We start from the raw sequence: 20,330 nt of genomic DNA, 5'->3' as shown, positions 1-20,330 counted from the left end.
CCTTGTCGGACATACACGGACCTTGTCGGACATACACGGACCTTGTCGGACATACACGGACCTTGTCGGACATACACGGACCTTGTCGGACATACACGGACCAGTTCTACCACACCTAAATACATGTCTATCACTGCAAAATACATGTCTACAACACCTAAATACATGTCTACCTCGTCCAAATCAACGACTCCCCAGAAAACATGAACCACGCCCACCTAACGGTTGACAAGCTTCCAGTAAACAGCGGCTCGAGATAAATATTTTGGCCCACCAAATAAACTCAGCCAGTATTGATAAACTTGACATTCAGCGATTCGCTTTGAGCTATTTTTAGAACACAGGAATACCCGTCTTCTCGTGGTTACAGTTGATCACACCCAGACGCTAACTTTCTATAAAACAATCTAGTACTAAATATAATCGCTCTAAGAATTCATTGTTTCTATTTCACAAAAATAAATTTAAAAAAAAATGATGATTAGGCCATTTTTTTTTTTGTTTCACATTTTTCATTTTAATTTTGGTAGTTATAGACGAGACAAACAGTACACCTCCCCCTCCCCCTTTTTTTTCAATTTCAATAAGTCTTGTCAGACAAGAGAGACGGTCTCAGGTCTCCCCGTCTCCCCCCCCCCCCCCCTTAACGATTTCAATAAGTCTTGTCAGACAAGAGACGGTCTCAGGTCTCCCCGTCTCCCCCCCCCCCCCCCACCCTAACGATTTCAATAAGTCTTGTCAGACAAGAGAGACGGTCTCAGGTCTCCCCGCCTCCCCCTTACGCGCGCTTTGATGAACCTTGACCCTTGTCTGCTCGAACGATTCCACGGGGCGGGGGTGGAGGGGAGTCGCCCCCACGCTCCTTGGTAACGTGACCGGAAGCTGGTGGCCATTTTTAACCGGCGTTGGCTGGCAGCAGCTGGACGCCTTGACCTTGACCTCCAGTCCCTGGTCTCCACAGCAGCAGTACTCGCCGTTGGAGTAGTTGCAGCAGTCGGATGCGGCCTGGTCGCTGCTACACGGGCACATCTTTTCCCTGGCCTCAACTTTCTGAAAAACCTGGCCATTTCTCGCAAGCCCCGCCTCCCCGTTCGAAACTCTGGCAAAAGCGGAAGTTCTGACCGTCTCGCTCTCCCAGCCCATCCTGATCTTCTTCAGACGCGGGCGGATCAGCGGCAGACACAGCGTGAACCGCATCAGGAGGACGCAGGCGGGCAGGAGGGTGCTCATGAAGGTGATGGACAGGAGCAGCTCCTTGGGGCTCGTGTGCTCCACCCAGTGGGGAATCCCCATCACCCACGCGTGGGACACGGCTAAAATTAGAGCGAAGAAGCCGAGTTTTGATTGGATGAAATGCCATTCGACCCAGTTGAGAGTTTCCGCTACGCTCGGTATTGACGTCACAGCAAGTACACACATAAGGGCGTAAGTTAGGATACCCAGGAGACTGGCGATTTCACCCTGTGAGGAAGTAAATAATATACGATATATATACATGTATCTGTCTGTCTGTCTGTCTGTCCGTCTGTCCGCCCGCCCGCCCGCCCTCCTGCCTGCCTGTCTGTCTGTCTGTCTGTCTGTGTCTGTCTGTCTGTCTGTCTGTCTGTCTGTCTGTCTGTCTGTCTGTCTGTCTGTCTGTCTGTCTGTCTGTCTGTCTGTCTGTCTGTCTGTCTGTCTGTCTGTCTGTCTGTCTGTCTGTCTGTCTGTCTGTCTGTCTGTCTGTCTGTCTGTCTGTCTGTCTGTCTGTCTGTCTGTCTGTCTGTCTGTCTGTCTGTCTGTCTGTCTGTCTGTCTGTCTGTCTGTCTGTCTGTCTGTCTGTCTGTCTGTCTGTCTGTCTGTCTGTCTGTCTGTCTGTCTGTCTGTCTGTCTGTCTGTCTGTCTGTCTGTCTGTCTGTCTGTCTGTCTGTGGCCTAGCGGTAAAGCGCTAGTCTGAGAACCGAAAGTCACGTGTTCGAATCCAGGTTCAAGTCAATAGAACATCTTTGAGCCACCCAGCACTAATGGGTACCTCTCATGTTAGAAAAAGGTAACGCAGCTGGGCGATAGGGCTAACCACGTCACCCTTTCATATGGGTTAGGGTTTAAATACTTATTTAAATTACCTTCCACGTCATCCATGGCTCAACATCCGGCTTGGGCTGCGTCCCATTGTGCACGTGATGCCCGTGCATGTCGTGCTCCGTGCCGTGGAACCACGAGTGGAAGTAGGTGGGGCTCATGAGCAGCACGGAGATGCAGACGTGCAGGCAGACGAGGAAGAAGCAGATGAGGCCCAGCTGTTTGCGCGCCTTGAGCCACGAGTCAAGCCACCAGGGGAACCGGCGGTGTTTGGTTCCGTTCCTCAGTTGGAGAAACCCTGCCAGGCATCCGGGCATGTAGGTCAGGCCTAGGGGAAATAGAGTACAGGCGGATGTGACGTCATGGGAAAAAAAAGGATCGCTGAGATAAAAATCCTTAATATTAGTTCATTTTTCTGACTTTTAAATACGAAATAAATGTACTAATTCCATGTCACAATGGACCATATGTGTGGACAAACTATTCTTTCGACTGATATTGACTCCCCTATTGAATACTGCCTTGGCTGACTCGCCTATTGGAATCTGACTCAAGTGACTCCCTTATCTTAATATTATTGACTCAACTGACTCCCGTATATATTGACTCAACTGATTCCCCTGTATATTTACTCAACTGATTCCTCTATATTTTGACTCAATTGACTCCCGTATATATTGACTCAACTGACTACTCTATCACAATATTTGCGAAAATGTCTCTCTAATCAGAAAATTGACTCAACTGACTCCCCTATGAATACTGACTCCGCCAGTAAACCCTGATGCCTCTATGACTGGTCAAAGCGAACCACAGCTAACACTGTGTTGAAACTATATCACCAAACCCCCACCACCGCCAGTATTCACGTTGATAAAATTACCTGCTAATATTTTAATTACCTACAGTTAATTAAACTACAGCATTAGATAAGGCTGTTGCGTCTAAGATATAATACAAGGTTTCTGGTGCATGTTTGACATCACCGCCGCCATGATGATCGTCACACGGGTTTTATCACCATGGCAACGACCAACCAAAATGTTGGACCATAACAATAAAATTACCATAAGAGTCCCCCCCCCCCCCCATCCACACTCGCTCCCTGGTCACTTCTAAGGCCCCCACCCCAAAAGAAATAGAAAAACTGTTTAAATAGTGTAGAGAATACTATACTTTAACATAATTTAGCAAGTGTTCGTCCCCAGGAAGTTTCAACTGCCCCCCCCCTGATGTCTGAAAGAAACCCTGAAGACGTTGTTGGGTACCACCTAACGGAAATGATGTATTACTTAGAATGGTGACAGCCGTCATAGCCAGCGGCTTATTGGAGACCTTGACGAAGAGCTGCTCCCACGTGTAGGTTTCTGATTGGACGTAGTAGACATAGACCACGTGCAGCCACCACGTGATCATGATCAACACTGTTAGCAGGATCGGGAACCTGGCGAGGGGAACAAGAGGTTAGCGTGATCGTGTGGGGGGAACATGGTGTTAACGTGATCCTGTGCGGGGAACATGGTGTTAGCGTGATCCTGTGGGGAACATGACGTTAGCGTGATTCTGTGGGGGAACATGGTGTTAGCGTGATTCTGTGGGGAACATGGTGATAGCGTGATTCTGTGGGGGAACATGGTGTTAGCGTGATTCTGTGGGGAACATGGTGTTAGCGTGATCCTGTGGGGGGGGGGGAACATGGTGTTAGCGTGATTCTGTGGGAACATGGTTTTAGCGTGATCCTGTGGGGAACAAGACTTTAGCGTGATCCTGTGGGGGGGGGAACAAGACTTTAGCGTGATCCTGTGGGGGGGGGGGGGAAACAAGACTTTAGCGTGATCCTGTGGGGGGGGGGAACAAGACTTTAGCGTGATCCTGTGGGGAACAAGAATTTAGCGTGATCCTGTGGGGAACATGGTGTTAGCGTGATCCTGTGGTGAACATGGTGTGTGTGGGAGAGGGATAAAACATAAACATTATCTTGTGAGTAACCAGGTAACAAGACCGTAACGTGATTTTGTAGGAACTGTACAGTGCCGCTGTTATATGAGGAACATTACAACACTTCAACGTGACCCTAACATTTGGCAAGATCAACCAACCACAAACCAACATTTGGCAAGATCAACCAACCACTAACGTGACCGTAACATTTGGCAAGATCAACCAACCATAAACGTGACCCTACCATTTGGCAAGATCAACAAAGCACAAACGTGACCCTAACATTTGGCAAGATCAACCAACCAAAAACGTGACCCTTGAGAGTGTGCACTTGCTGCTTGTGTAGCCTACATTGTCGATGTAGATCTATCTTTATGTGATCTGGTGACGTAAGTGTGACGTCGTTATGTAGGACAAGGTTGAATAACTCGCGTCTCGTTGTCATGTTAGCTCAAAGTCTGGCAAACATAAAAAACCTCAAAAGGTTACACGCAGTGGTTTACTTTATAATGCCGGTATTTGCTGAGTCGGTCAGATTTTAGAGATTCTTTAGGTCTACAAGACTTCTCTCGTCCTGCTAATGCCAGAGGAACAGAGTTTCTTTCAGGCATCTCTACGCCCCCCCCCCCCACCTGATAAAAAGTCTACCGCCCCCCCCCCGAACGAAATGGAATTTATATAGAAAATATATACTTTTAACAGTGTCCGCCCCCCCCCCCCCCACGAAAATTTCAAGAAACACTGCAGAGGAATTATTGGGAGGGGGGGGGGGGGAGAGAATCGGATGACAACAATCATACAGGTTAGCGTGTTAAAACTACTACAAGTCTAACTGACAAACACACAGACATAGAGATAGATCAGACATTATACCTAAGGGATTTCTTTCCGTCTGAAATCCATGCATACATGTCACGTATGTGTATATATGTATATGTATGTATGTATGTATATCCCCACAGGTTGTGTTAGTGAACGCCTAAATTGGCGTCTGTTCATGTTGATCTTCTATTGCGGTGCAGTTTTAAAATATTTGAACATAGGGGAGGGAGGAGGAATGCAAGTGGTTATATGTTGACACGCTTTACAAAGTATGTCTTCCAAGTTATATTAAAACAACAAGGTACGCCAGGGGTCAAAGGTCGAGGCTACCACTACAGGCACAGAGCATGTTTAGGAACACCGCAACTTTCAGCTGCTGAATTAAATGGTAGTGGGTGGTCTAATCATCTCATCACTCACTAAATGCACCACTCCCAGCTATTGAGCTACTCACCCACCCACCAACACTACCCCACACAGTGCACGTTGTTCTCCCAGACCATCAAAACAACCCCGTCCATTAACTCCACAAATACGGCCACCCCACCCTGCCTATCCCACCCATTCAGCCTACCACACCCACCCATGCATCGGCCGGCCCATTCACCCACCCACCACCCACACATTATATAATCACCCAATCTGCTCATCCACAGCCTCACCAACTACATCAAACCACCCACCCCACAACTCCATCCACAAACCCACCCCACCAACCCGGCCACAACGCCTCAACCACCCATCCACCCCCCCCCCCCCCGCTCACCCCTACCGATTACTTACTGCCACTTCGGGAACAGCCAGTGGACATACATCTCAATGTCCCTTGATGACGTCAGCATCCCGGCGTCAAAAGGCTGGAACCCCATGGACCGAGCAATGTCCTTGACCTTCGAGCGAGCCTTGCAGCTGTTGCTAGCCACAGGGACCAACCTTGAACTTCCATCGAAATCCGCCTCCATGGCATAAGCGGAAATGACGTTGAACGCCTTCACCACCGTCGCTTCCGGTACAAGATTTTGCAACATCTCCGCATTTGACGTCAGGTATCTGTCGCGTCTCGATTTGTTTGAGACATCTATTATTAGCTTTCCGGAAAGGTCCGTTCTAAATTTAGAGATGACCTCTTCAAAGTGAATAGCTCGCACGGCAAATACGATGATGCTGTTTTTGCGCAAAGCCTCTCCCACTGACGTCACAACAGTGTTGACGAAAACTTTATCGTCGGCCCGCAGATTTCGTACTTCCGGTCGGCGACTTCCAAAAGTGACGTCATATCCAGTAATGACCAGCCTTTTACCAATCGAACGACCAAAATCGCCGGTGCCAATGATCGATATACCTTTTTTCAACGATCGACAGTCCATATTGATTTTTTTAGGCTATTTTTTTTTTTTTACAGAAACCTGCAAATAATAGAAATTTTCAATAATATTGTGTACATTTTAAGTAGAATTAATAAACTTTTTTTTTTAATAATTCGGAACTCAAAACTGTTCAACTCTGATCTTGATCTATTTTATTCGGCTGTTAAACTGAATATCTAAATTGGTGATGTTTCTAGAAATCACGAAACATTCGCTGTAAGTTGTAGAGGGAGGCACCACTATAGTAATCCACGAAAAGATTGACTTTGTTTTTATAAATAGTTCTTAACATTTTGTTTTCCCAGAGTAGTGTCGTCAACACAAATATTACATTGATACATAATCAACATAGTTAACATTGTCATTAACATTGTCATTAGATCAGTTGTATTGCACTACATAAACATCAGGTTTACATTTATTCCTTAAAAGCTTGTTGATGTTAACTAGATGCAGATGATCAGACCGTCCAATAGCTGGTTAGGCCGTCCATACGACCGACCGTCCATACAGCTGGTTAGGCCGTCCATACAGCTGGTTAGGCCGTCCATACAGCTGGTTAGGCCGTCCATACACCTGGCCAGACCGTCCATACGACCGACCGTCCAATAGCTGGTTTGGCCGTCCATACGACCGACCGTCCAATAGCTGGTTAGGCCGTCCATACAGCTCATCGGCCGTGTGTCTCTCCCTGCCTAAATAGGATCAAGACTCTGGACCCCGTATGATACACGGCAACCAAACCTCACCCCCCCCCCCCCCCCGTGTGTACTCACCTAGTGAAAAGACTTCAGCCACAGCAGAAACTCAGCATGACGTAATATATTCGGACCTCGAGACCAGTACCACTTAGCTAGACACACAAGTGACGGCCGACGGAATGGACACGGCGATGTCATCAAAACAAGTGACACCAATGACCAGGGGCAACTGGACCATCAGTGTATAAACCACTGGTATCGTGCTCGCCAATCACTGGTATCGTGGTCTCCAAACATTGGTATCGTGGGCTGTAATCACTGGTATCGTAAACACAAACTACGGGTATCGTGATCGCCAACCACTGGTATCGTGGCCACTAATCAATTGTATCGTAGGCCCCAACAACCACTGGTATCGTCACCACCAGTCAGTGACAGCGTGAGTTCAAATGACTGGTATCGTGTTTGACAAACACAGGTATCGTAAGCATCAACCCAATGGTATCGTGGGCGCCTTGCCAAGACGGATCCAGTTACCGCTGTCTTATCAGACGAGTCGTCTGCGAGAATCGTAGACACGTTTGACTTGCCAGGGGCGACTCTGGCAGATGCTCCAGACTCCAAGGTCTGGCTAACTGACCTTAACACTAACCAGGGGCGTAGACAGCCAGTGTCTGAGATAAAAACTTGCTCTCGTGTAAATCCACACAAATAGAACTCGTAAGCTTCCCTATACTTTCTTCTATATAACATGGCACTCAGAGTTTCTTCCAGGCATCTCTTCGCCCCCCCCCCCCCCCCAATGAAGTCTACCGCCCCCTAACGAAATGGAATTTATGTAGAAAATATATAATTTTATCAGTGTCCCCTCCCCCCCCCCTTGAAAATACCAAGTGCCCCCCTTCCCCCCCCCCCCCACCCCTCCGGAGAAAAAAGTCTGGAAGAAATAATGATAGCACTTCCAGCGGAATAAAGCTACAGAAAGGTGACTTTTTATAAGAATACGTAGATTCGAGCAGTTGTTAGAATATGCTGCTTTATGAGAATATAATATGTGATTTTCAAATTCTGAAGGCTTTTGAGAAGGTGGCTGGAAGTTGTAACACCCCCCCCCCCCTTTTTTTTTCTTGTACGATTGCAATACTTTTCCTTAGAGATGTACCAACATTTGACCACTTTGCTTTCATAAATAGATAATCTGTATTCGAGAAAGGAAAATAGAGGAAGACGATGGTCGTTTTGGGGTGAAAAAATGTAATCAGCTATTAATGTCTTTAAATGTGACACGACGGTATTTAAATAGGGACATTTCTATTTTTGGCTCACTCGAAGAAACACGAAGAAACAAGAGAAGACAACTTGTAAGGGCTATCTCCCCTACGCGAAGTTATCTCCCCTGCGTGTTGTTATCACTCCTGGCTAATTACTCCACTCATGAGCTCAGTATGACTAGACAACGGGAAACAGAAACAAACATTCTAACATTAGCGGTCAAATCCATTTGTTACTATGATATATATATATATATATATATATATATATATATATATATATATATATATATGTTACGGTCAAAGCCCGAAGACTTTGGCCGTCTTATATATATATGACTGCACTCGATGCGGTCCATAATTGAAATCTCACGATTTCGACATTGCAAATTTTTTACGCCCAATTATTTTTTATCGTACAGGTAGGCAATTTTTCCGAAAGCGAGTAAAAGAAAAAGAGTTGGCTTTATATGCCTAGGCCTACTTGAATAAATAACGTTAGTCTACTTTTCGGACAAGTAAAAGGAAAAAGCTGGGGTTGGTTTTGATAGTTTCCAAGTCTGAAATTACTTTAGGGATACAGTACTAGACTCTTATATTCAGTTTTTTCTCTGCATTACAAAAGTTTAACATATCATTTAATTAGCTAAAGTATTAGCCTATATGTCATATTTGTTCGAGCTTTAGAGTGCTAATATTTTAATAGGCAATTAGTTGTTCAGATCCAGGGGATCTTCCATGAACGACGTCACGCTTTCATAAAAGATATTTACCTCTCTCACCCCCCCCCCCCCCCCCCCCCAATCGTCTCACACCGTTAAGAGTTTGGTCGGCCATGTGTAGGGCCTATATTTTAAATTTTTAATTAATAAATGACAAAAATGTCTTAAAATCCAGAGATATCTATGAATAGAATCCTTGAGCAAATGTAAAGTTTGTTACACATTTTTAGTAGCCTAAATAGACCGAGTACGAGTAGCCTATGATCATGCTATAATATAGGCTAGATCTAGATCAAAGTAGGCCGAACTTTATTTTGGAACGTTTACCAAAAAAGAAAGCTATTATATTTTTTTTATAGATCTTTAAAAAATCAATATTATCCTAAATGTTTTTGTTTTTTCTTTAAATAAGTAGATCTACATCGCCTGCTAGCACAGGGGAGACTACTGTGAAAAAATATAGACTAAAAGCAATCGTAATTGTTTCAACCTAGTTTAAAGTATGATATTGACTTTTTTAAAGAAAAATAAATGTTTATCAGGTAAAGCGAAGACAAACTCGATTCGAATTAAAGATATTAATACGAAGAATTATTTTCACAGTTATAAAATGAAAATTTGCAGTAGATTTGGTTAATGCTATGAAACTTTGTACAATTTTTGTTGAATTCGACGCAGCCCGGTTAGCTCAGTCGGTAGAGCATCAGACTTTTAATCTGAGGGTCAAGGGTTCAAGTCCCTTATCGGGCGATTTATTTTGCTTTGGTCTAATGGGAGTATAAGAAAAAAAATACATGCTCATTTTAATAATGGAAACAAGCCGACCCGCGGCGTATCATACGCCGCTATTTAGTTGTTTTATTTTCTATTTTTCAGTAATTCATTATTTGTGAATTCGACAGTACCAATGCTGCCACTGAAAATATTTGCTTTAAAACACTATCAGTAGGTCGTTAAGGACGATACCCCCCCCCCCCCCCCCCCGTGAAAGCAGCCTCCTCTTGGTTACCTCCCATAAGTTTAAAATCGTTTCAAACTAAATTATCTGTCCCTAATAGCCGTCACTAAACCAGTCTCTACTATTGTAAACATTTAGCATGAACCACAGCTCACCAGACCATGTAGGGGTGGGGGCGGTAGGTATATACTTAGAGAGGAAGAGAGGGAGCTGCTAGGCGCGCTTACAGCTTGGTGTTTTCTAGGGTATCCAAGAAGAGAATTATATATATATATAAAATAATTACGAAGTCATTGCCATTTTCAACCTCAGAAAGTGATGGTACATCTAAAACACATGAAACTAACAGACCAGTCTTAATCCCTCTTCAGTTTGATGGGGATGTCCAAAGCCATCAGCCTAGATAGGACGCGCCCGGTGCTATTTGGCTGTTGATTTATGTAGTAGCCCTGACCCCATGTGCTAAGATAGCTTAAGATGATTAAAAACTTTAGCTACAGCCAACTCAACAACCTCCCAGTTTCAGCTAAATGGTGATCTAATGAATGGTGTAGTCATGCATAAGAGATCAACACACATATGGGAATATATAATTTATAAGGAAAAAAAAAGTGGAAAGCACAAAAATTGCTTGACTTTTTTTTTTTTTCCAAAGAGGCATGAAAAGTGTTTTTTTTATTGAGGGCACCTGCTTAACTTTAAGTGGGTCTTTTTTTTTAAATTAAGGGAGGTAACTTTAGTTGGGTTCCACCTGAACCACTTTGGCAACAGCACTGACTTGACCAACCCTTATCTTACAACAGAGTAATCAACAAGAGAAAAGACAAAGTCTTGGTGAAAATGAGTTTACTTATCACCTAGCAACAGTGTTGATGGTATATAACAAAACATTTATAACATGAATATGCATTCTTTATGTGAGCACGCCTACAAGAAATCAGAAAATGACATTTTTAAAATGACCTCTAAAATGGCATGATTAAAACATCATAACAATGGCACACAATTTAAAACAATTAGTTTTCAATATAAGTGACCAACATAATATCAAATTTTTTCAATCTTATAGAACAAATCCAAAACAGTTGACTTTAACATGCCCCCTATACCCCAGTGTGTAAACTAAATGTGCTGTATCAAAATCTCTTTCAGCTGCACACATTGAATTCATCAGTAATGTAGAATTTCAGTTTTAAAAGTTCCATTTAAAAAATTGAAGATTAAAAGAATAGAACTGATCCAGCAGAACTAGGCTTTAAAACTTGTACATGCTGATTAATTCCGTTAATACTTTTTCATTATTATTTGAGCCACATGGACAGTCAAGACAGTTTCTTTCCATTTTGTAAACAAGACAAATTTACCGGTAAAAACCTAAGCTATCAAATAAATGCATAGAACGGCAACTGAATTAAAAAAAAATATGCCCATATATACCAACAATAGCCAGGGGTGGTGATATCAACATATTTACACATCAACAAATATACACCTATGTACAAGTGTGTTGACAGTTACAACAGTATTTTACACCCACGTGTATGTAGCATGTGATATGGGAATTGGCTCACATGCCTTAAGCTTTAGCTAATGCTACATCTTTTATTCAAAATAAAATGTATCTTTAAAATAATTATGACATTGATAAATTCAGATAGCATTCAAATTACATTGCTGTAATATACAATAAATATAATAAAAGATAAGAATCACTCTTTTTAAACTCTTGAGGACACGGAAAAAGTGTTTTAAAAATATACAAAATCTATAGCTCACACTCAACAGAATGGAGCAACACATATAGCTTTGGCATAGGACAATGCAAGTGTATGGCTCAAAGATCACAATAATTAGGAGATCAGCCAATCTGCTCTTTAATATAATGAACTTCCTTTACTTTTTCAGCTGTAAAATCACAGGTATTAAACTGCATTGTACAGGGATACTGTGCCAGATTCTATCATCCCCCTGAACTTATACATCAAGCCAGGGTTCCTTACCATCATTCTGACATCTTATCTTTCATGGAGTAAAAAAAAACAATGAATATTTCCAGAGCTGCGGAATCTAGTCAGTTTCAAAAGTTTGAAACGAATATGCAGACTCAGATCACAAAGGAAACAGATTGTGTTTATATACCAGTGATCAATAATTACCAACAGATTTCAATGCAGATATGAACAAAATTTAAAACAAAACATTTTATTTCTTCACCGAAAGTAGATAATTATTAAACATTACCCACAAAAATGGCATAACTTATATTGTATGTGAACCCCTCAAGTTGATTAAATGCCATTTGATTTTTATTGCACTTTTTAAACCTATTTTTTGCTTTCTCAGCTTTTTCTGCCTTACTGAGGATCTACTCTAAGGAAATATTACAGAATCCGCAGCCCTGATATACAACAAATATAAATCTTTTATATGTGAAACAAAGCATAATTTGGGACAGCCAAGAATGACTAGAACATAACACAACTGACCACTGCCCACTGCGTTAAGTCTTGATAAATGCAGGATCAGACTATCACCATCCATACAAACAATGACCAAAAAAAAGTCTGTTGTGCTACTGCTCTTATGTTGGGTGCAAAAGACAGCATATATAAACAAAACAACAGGCATGTACAAATTGAATGAAAGCACAGAGAATGATGATACATCATGGGTCTGTGAGGGAAAAAAGGGTCACGGTCATACCACATGGACATCAAACTATCAATGAAGTGAACACCATAAGACAAAACCAAAACAATATCTCAAGACCTGTGGTCAAAATGAGTTAGAACAGTGACACATTATGGCCCTTGACCACATGAGCTATTATATTTTGGCTAAACCCACCTGAGAACACAAGTTCCACTGTAAAACAAAGCTATAAACTTGAGTTTATTCATGGTTTTGATTTTCACAAGAGAATGGAAATATCAAAAGGTAGAGTATAGATGTCCAAGTCACAGCCACCAGTTGAGAAGTCCTTGAATCACATTATGTGTAGTCCGGTCTAATGGGCTTAAAGTTGAACCCCTGGGAGGGTTTGTCTGGGGAATTGAAGCCCTCCAGTGGCTTGGCGACCATCTCAGAGTGGTCCCTCATTTCAGTATCACTCATGTAAATATCATTGCTGTTGTGGCTGTTGCCATCGTTACTCATGGATGAGTGTGTGCGTGCGGGCTGCTGGGGCGACATGTGACTAGAGGCCAATGGGTGCAGTTGATGCATGGACAGGGTTGATGACGAGGAGGATGATGTGGATGAAGGGGAGCCCATTGCCTCGGACACAGGTTGAAACAAAAATCCTTGCTTGCTGGCAGGCATCAGACCAGCGACTGCAGCACCACCTATACTGTTGACTGTGTGGGGGGAGTGTGGAGAGTGACCACCACCTGTAACTGAGAGAGATGTCATGCCCCCAATGGGGGATCTGTGCATATGCACTATACCAGAGCCAATGCTGTTGGTACAGGATACTGGATGATCTGTATTGCTTCCATCCACCTCTAAACTGCTGCTAGATATGCTAAGGAGAGAGAACAAATTAACTACATGGAAAGTTACAAAATCTTCAACTAATAAACAAAAAAATTCAGCTATCCTTTTTTCTTATTAATTATTAACCCTCTAAGTACTATAGCTTGTAATTTAAAAAAAAACCCTCATGCCAAGTAAAGGGAATAAACAGCATTCATTTTTCGTAACTCACTTCCTTTAAAAATCTATTAAAAATTAATCTTTAATCCAGTTATAAAGTAGTATCAGATAAAAAAATTGCAGAGAAAAAAAACCTTGAAAAATGGCTCATACTCATCAGCACAAATGCATTCAGATTAAGTGTAATCAATAAGTAGAGATTTAGATGAAAAAATGTTCAAATCCTGCCTAGAGCATCAATATTTTTAACAAATTCTTTTTTAATATCTACTAGTTCACAATCTAATTCATAATCATTATTAGCAATTCAATTAGCAGTCTATGAAAAACAAATAACTGCAGGTAAAGAAACCACTATTTTTAAAAAAATTTAAAAAATATTGAGCTATTAAAAAGTAAAATTTTTTTTACTGTAAATGCCTTGAGACTTAATGTTTATTCATAGGCATTTAAAAAATTATTAATAGGAAGAGTTCCATTCATTAGGCGATGCTGAAAATGGTATGTTGTTTATTGCAGGATTTGGGGCTGGAAAGCTGTTCGGTGACTGAGAGGTTTAATACTAATACTTTCTTTAAAATTTCTTAATTCCATAATAGAACTTACCTATTTGCCAAAGGATGTACGCATGTCATAATTCTATCTGGAGTACTTGCCCCTGTGCTGAACTTTTTTGGAGGGCTGATGTAGTCCCACTTGTCCCCATCATTTTCCACTAAAAAAACCAAAACGTTTTGTAAATAAACTTCTTTATTTTCTATATAGTTTTTTTAAAATCAGACATGCCTAAGTCTTGCGACCATTATTAGTATTATTTATTAGGAACATAATCGTGGCTGCTACTTTGCCTTTTCTAATATCATTGACTTGAACTTACAGTTAACCTACTAAAGTTAGCTTTGCTAGCTCCATGTTTTGCTATATATTATACTAATACTACATGTACTAACTGATAATAAGCCTATTATATTATGAAGGGCTTTGTTACATTTAGATGTTTTTAAAAGAGTTCCCAATTTAACCTCTGACTGTTTTGACATTTAAAACTTACTAAAAGTGATGGAAAAAAAAGGAAACTGAATGTTAGAAAAAGATCGCCTTTTATTGCTCTTTTCTCATTTAAATTAATTGTTTTAAATTGTGTGCAGAATTTTTTTTTTATTTTGTGAAATAAACTGAGATACCTACAAATAAATTAAAATGTTTATAATTTTTGCTCTTGGAACCATTTTACACAAATTTAAAAAACACATTATGACTTCAGAGAAGTCTTGCCAAACTGAATCTCAAAAGGAGACATACATGTTCGTTGATCTTGGACATAAGAATTACTTACGTTTACGTTTTAGAGACACAGTGGTTCTCACAGCTATGGGACTCAGACTCCTAAAACAGGAAAATAAAAAAAATGTATATCATGTTGTCTGTGTACAAACACTATCACAACACTAGACCTAGGGCCAGCCATCACTAGACCTAAGGAGTCATCCATTTATGACGTCCACAATTTTTTTGGATTTTGGACCCCCCCCCCCCCTGCGTGTGGACGTCATAAATGGATGACCCCTAATGTAAACCATCACTAGACCATGTGGCCAACCTACCTATGGAAACTTTTCCTAGTTGGGCTAGGAGAAGGTGAAGGGGTGAAGGTTGTATTTTTCACTGGTATCTGCATGGAGGGTGAGAAGCATTGCTGTGAAGGAGAAACATCAAGTAATGTTACACTCAACAACTGCAGTTTATGGAACTTTTTAAAACGAATAACCATAGACAGCAGTAGTAAGTATTTATCACACCAACTCAAGTCTCCAATAAAAGTTACTTCTATGTTAATATTCTGAAATATAAATTTTTATTTAAAAAAAAAAACAACAACTCACTTTAGCTGCAGCCCTAGTCGGGGAAGGAGAGCCACACAAGATATTAGATGGGGTCATAATGTGAAGGGACTCGCTGAAAGACCGAGGTCGACGTTGCTGCCCTTCCATGGGTTCTGATGTGTCCTATGATGGAACAAGTAGAAAGATGAACCCACTTATTTTAGAAGTTTCTCTTTTAAGAGAGAAAAAAATTGTCCTATAAAGACAACAGTAGCAATTTGTACTTTAACACGAGCTCTTTCAACTGCCGAAACAGTTTGAGCTTAATCTAATATTATACTATGATGAGAGAAAAATCATAGTACTGTATTAACAGTGTTCCCGGCCAAGTAAAAGGATAGTTAGTAAAAAGCTTTGCTCTAAATCAATTTAAGAACTACTATTAATAAAAGTGGATGCATGATGAAAAATCTCTATGTATATCTTAATGTATTAAAATGGTTACTGAGATTTTTGCATTATCAGCTTTTTTAATGCATACTAGACAAGAAAAATTTCAGACATGTTTTAATTCTACTAATGCCTGTTTTGCAAAAACAAATGTAGAGTGATGATGGGAAAAAAAACAACTTACAAATGAAAGACTTTCCCAATTCTGAGATATCCACAATGATGACTGAATTTCTCTAAAGAATGGACAAAGTTAAGCTATTTAAAATTTGAGCAACACAATCTAGATAATTTTAAAACCTGTATATTTATAATTATCAGTGAATGAAAAATGTACAAGAATAGAATCTATAATATAACGCTGCTGGTAGTGTGTCAGTCCTTCCTTCCGTCATCGCTATAGATTTTGGGACTATAAAAGTAAACATTCGCACCATGCTGTGCTTTTCAGTGCACCGCAGTGTCTTATTACAAGTAATAGAGTAGGGTTTGTTTATATAGCGGCATTGAGCTATTTTATAATTGCCACGGTTTTTACTCTTTCGCATAACGTCAAGAAAATATTAAATACACGCAAACTGCTAAAACGTATTAAAAAGATTAATGTCAAATATCATTTTCGTTTAGCTTCCCAGAAAAAGTGGATACATTTTAATAACATAATAACAGTAGGGTAGAAAAATCAAATTAATTTAACTCTTTTCTAATTTTGACAAAGGAGGTAATTTAAAAATACATTAAACTCACGCTAATAAAAAATGTGAATGCAAATATACGTTCGTCATAGAAGGAATTAGTGTTGCAATAATATAATTAGCAAAATGTGAATGCAAATTATTCGGATGTGTAAGAGGAAATTATTGTTAGAAAATTATAATTAGCATGGATTGATAAAAGGCAATCTTTTATTTATTTTATTCACTGAATGTAGGCCCTACTGTTTATTACTTATAATTTTTAATCAACTATTCAGCACTATTATAGGCGCGTCATCACGTTCATTAGGTGCGCAATGGTTTTAGTTATGAAACTCAATTGTACATTTTTAAAATTTAAAGTACTGGAAAAAAAAATGCGTGAATGGATAAAGTGAAATATTGTAGGTAAAACACGGATATTTTAAATACTGCCTATTATTTATGCTGATTTCTAATTATTATTCTATCTTTCGGGTTTTATAGAGAGGCGTAGCGAGGGGGGCATATGTCCCCGGGTGCCGACCTTAGGGGGCGCCAAAGTGGGTTGGAAAAAATTTGCGAGGGGGGTGGTGGTGGAAATCGAAAGTTTTAGGGGGGGGGGGGGGGGGGGGAAAGGGGTGCAAATCGAAAGTTTGAGGGGGGTGCAAATCACCGGAAAGGGCGCGATTTGGCGCTACGGGCTAGACTGTGAGCAATATGCCTGTATGATTGCATTTAAATTGTGTTTATGTTATGAGTGTTGTGTTTGTTTTTTCGTTTTTTTTTTTTTTTTTTTTTTGCGTTCGTTTGTGTTGTGTTTAGTTTTGTTCTGTTCCCAAGTTGGTACATTTAAAAAAGATTTACCGTGGCGGAGCACGGGATGCAGCTAGTCTTAATATAACTTAAATCTACCTTTCATGTTGCCTTTCTATATCAGCTTTGTGGATTTCTTCTTGTTTTATTCTAGCCACACGGTCAGTGCTTCTAATAGGAGGCTGATTAGGATTAGAAGAGGAATTTAAAAGGCAATGAAACTTAGAGCTAAAACATTAATTTACATTCGATTTTGAATACATTAGGCCAAAATAACCAAAACCTTTTTTAGTTAAAAAGTTCTTTAGTTTTAATCAATTTTTTTTTAAAATCCAAAACTTTCCATCCTGAACAGCAGGACAACAGTAAAAAAGAAATAAGGAATAATTACACTGGTGGATGGTGGGGCATTGTGCAATGCCATGTTACTAGAGCTGAGCCGTCTGAGAACAACTGAAGTCGCAGGTTTAAAAGATGCGGGTGGGCTGAAATAAAATACAACAAAGCTTCATAAAGAATGTACCATAAAACTAGTGATTTTCAAAATAATGTATCATAGTGGTAGGTAGTTAGTTTAAATATTTTATATAGATTGGACATTAATCTTCTTCCATAAACTAATGTAAATTGAAAAATGGGTAAATGAATTGACAGGCCCTATTTGCATTGCCACACAAAAGGGAAAAATAGAATACAATAGGGGGAGACTAACTTAAAATTGTAATTACAATTAGGCCTAGAATCTCTTAAAATATAGCCTAATGAGTGTAATATATTACTGACAAAAAAGTCATGGTATGATAATTTGTAGAAGCATTATGCTTATAACTATAGGCCTAACATAAATGTGGCCTTTAAAATATATTTTTATACTGAATGCAGTGATGGAAAATATAGGCCTAACTAGATGTTTTGACAATGTAATTTAATAAACATTTTTTAAAAAAATGAAATGAATACCTTATATCAGCCTCTGATGCGACAAGAGAATTTATCATTGGAGCACTGTTAGATCTCTTCAAAGTGCTACCATTATTTTGTACAGGACTGGAGGATGATGAGGTGGGTGGATCTACTTCCATCTTTACTTGTTAGCACCAGAAACTTCAATTCTAAATTGATTATTAAAAAAATCACTTCATTCTTTGTAACAAGCACTAACCTACATACTCTTTGCTACTACCTTCATACCTAAATTAAAAATAGTAGGCCTACTAACACTATGTAGTTCTCCATCAGGACAAAAGAGATTAGGCCTAAAATGATGTAGGCCTAGGCCCTAGACCTAAGCCTACTGTAAAAGAAATGGCCGATGCTAGCCGGAATAAGATACGCATGCGCAATGGAGAGAAACTACGACTTGCCTTCGCGGCGATGTTTTCGATGGTACTGCGCATGCGTGTGTTTACAACCGCAGAACCCTAACACCAACCCTAATCCTATCCCTCATTCTAGCCCTAACCCTAGCCATAGGTCACTGCGCATGCGCAGAGCTATCTTTTGCCGACTAAGTGGAGACGTTGGGGAGAAAAATCTTCCGAGTAGTCACTTCGAAAAGAAATAGGCTATTTGAATGAAATGATAATCATTGCATATGCCTACCCAACCCATTCTTGAAAAACTGAACCTCACTCAGACCTACGTAAATAGATCTGTCTGCCTAAACCAAACCAAACAATAGTTATAATAGTAGTGGTTTCTGCCTTTGCTATTTAGAAATGTAGTCTAGATATATAGAAACTAGAAACAGATTTATAATCTTATCTGCACTTACATTTGGATCTTGGAAAATTGTCCACACATTGACCAGGTTTGAGATGTGTTTCTTCAAATAATATCAGGAATAGGCCTATCAGTCCTACTAATAAAATAAATAGGAATACGCTGCAACAGAATAGGTGTAGTAGGCACTTGAGACTAGTCTACATCAAAACTTGGTCAGTATCCATTCAATGTTGAATCCAAGCAAGAAGACAGGTCCAGATTTCAGTTAAAAGTTTAATTTCTTTTTAATTTATTCTCAATTATTACAAATTCAAAGTTGTTCATACAAAAGTCCAAAGCGTTTTGACTCATCAACATTAATTATTTCAATCAAGATCTAGACTCTAGAATAATCTAGATCTAGACTAGATTAAGAAAAGTGTAGATCTACTTAATTAATTTTGCACCCACCCTAAAACTAAAAAAAATGTCCAAAACTTGAGACTTTTCGAAGAGTACAATGTTTGCTATAGAATCATAAATATGCATTTCTATTGATACAAATGAATTGCAATTTGCAAGTAGTCAATAAAAAGCTCAATCGTATTGATTATTCAAAAGAATGCAAAGCTTTTTAAAACGTAAACTGTATAAATATTTTACGGTTTATTGGACTTTCAACGTCCATTTTCTCCAGATAAAAATTAGAACCGGAAGTAGAGATTGGGCGAACCGGACTTGTCTGATTTTTTAAATGTGATAAGTAAAATTAAAATTAAAATAATGTGTAACAAATTTTATTTTCACTAGAGCTAACTTTACTGCTGAAATAATAGAAAATTGAATTATTATATACGAAACATGTTAATTATTTTTTTTACTTGAACATGATTGATTATAATTCGATTAAAATCATCATTTGAGACTTTAATAATTTGGTTACGATTTATCGGCCTCTTATTAAACTCACACTTCCGGTTGTCTGTCAGCTGATGTTCTTTAGGGCTATGACTAAAATCAATTTAAATTTTTAAAAATAAAAAATAAAAACAGGTCTTTGGAGGTTGTTTTTTTAAATTGAGCTTCAATCAGCTGAATAATGGATAACCAATTGTGTTACTTATTCCTTAATTCTACTTACAACTTTTTAAAATTGGGTAATCCATAAATGACGTCACGCTTTTTTGGACGATTTTTACCTCTCCCCCTCCGCTCCGTCACACGTCGTCACAAAAAGCCAGACCCCCCCCCCCCCCAAAAAAAAATGACGTCACACCTCAACCTACAACCCTCTCAAAATTGCAGTTGAATTTTTTTTTAACATCGATATTTTTCCAAAATCTTGTCTAAACTATTACTATTTGTTAAA

At 39.7% G+C, this 20,330-nt stretch overlaps 2 protein-coding genes and 1 non-coding gene across 3 annotated transcripts; 1 reads left to right on the top strand and 2 right to left on the bottom strand.

Moving 5' to 3' along the window:
• Positions 1 to 714: 714 nt before the first annotated feature.
• Positions 715 to 6,210, bottom strand: LOC131933619 (metalloreductase STEAP4). The gene is made up of 4 exons (XM_059290305.1): positions 5,605 to 6,210; positions 3,351 to 3,502; positions 2,103 to 2,386; positions 715 to 1,461 (listed from the first exon to the last, which is right to left on the bottom strand). The coding sequence occupies exons 1-4, from the start codon at positions 6,186 to 6,188 to the stop codon at positions 739 to 741; spliced, it is 1,743 nt and encodes a 580-aa protein (XP_059146288.1). The 5' UTR covers positions 6,189 to 6,210; the 3' UTR covers positions 715 to 738.
• A 3,349-nt stretch (positions 6,211 to 9,559) lies between these two features.
• On the top strand, positions 9,560 to 9,632 carry Trnak-uuu (transfer RNA lysine (anticodon UUU)). The gene has a single exon. It is a non-coding gene; the product is annotated as a tRNA-Lys (tRNA).
• A 1,046-nt stretch (positions 9,633 to 10,678) lies between these two features.
• On the bottom strand, positions 10,679 to 19,283 carry LOC131933618 (P2R1A-PPP2R2A-interacting phosphatase regulator 1). Its single transcript, XM_059290304.1, has 10 exons — positions 19,032 to 19,283; positions 18,218 to 18,369; positions 17,649 to 17,742; positions 17,357 to 17,439; positions 15,952 to 16,003; positions 15,378 to 15,500; positions 15,099 to 15,190; positions 14,831 to 14,880; positions 14,101 to 14,209; positions 10,679 to 13,363 (listed from the first exon to the last, which is right to left on the bottom strand). Exons 2-10 carry the CDS (start codon positions 18,337 to 18,339, stop codon positions 12,832 to 12,834), a joined length of 1,257 nt encoding a protein of 418 aa, XP_059146287.1. The 5' UTR covers positions 18,340 to 18,369; positions 19,032 to 19,283; the 3' UTR covers positions 10,679 to 12,831.
• Between the last annotated feature and the right edge of the window lie 1,047 nt (positions 19,284 to 20,330).

This window comes from Physella acuta, unplaced genomic scaffold (genome assembly GCF_028476545.2).
Source record: "Physella acuta isolate Inbredline_101_S28 unplaced genomic scaffold, ASM2847654v3 ptg002577l, whole genome shotgun sequence".
In the NCBI taxonomy this organism is placed as follows: domain Eukaryota; kingdom Metazoa; phylum Mollusca; class Gastropoda; family Physidae; genus Physella; species Physella acuta.
The sequence above is the reverse complement of the archived record's forward strand: the minus strand, read 5'-3'. Positions and strand labels throughout refer to the sequence as shown.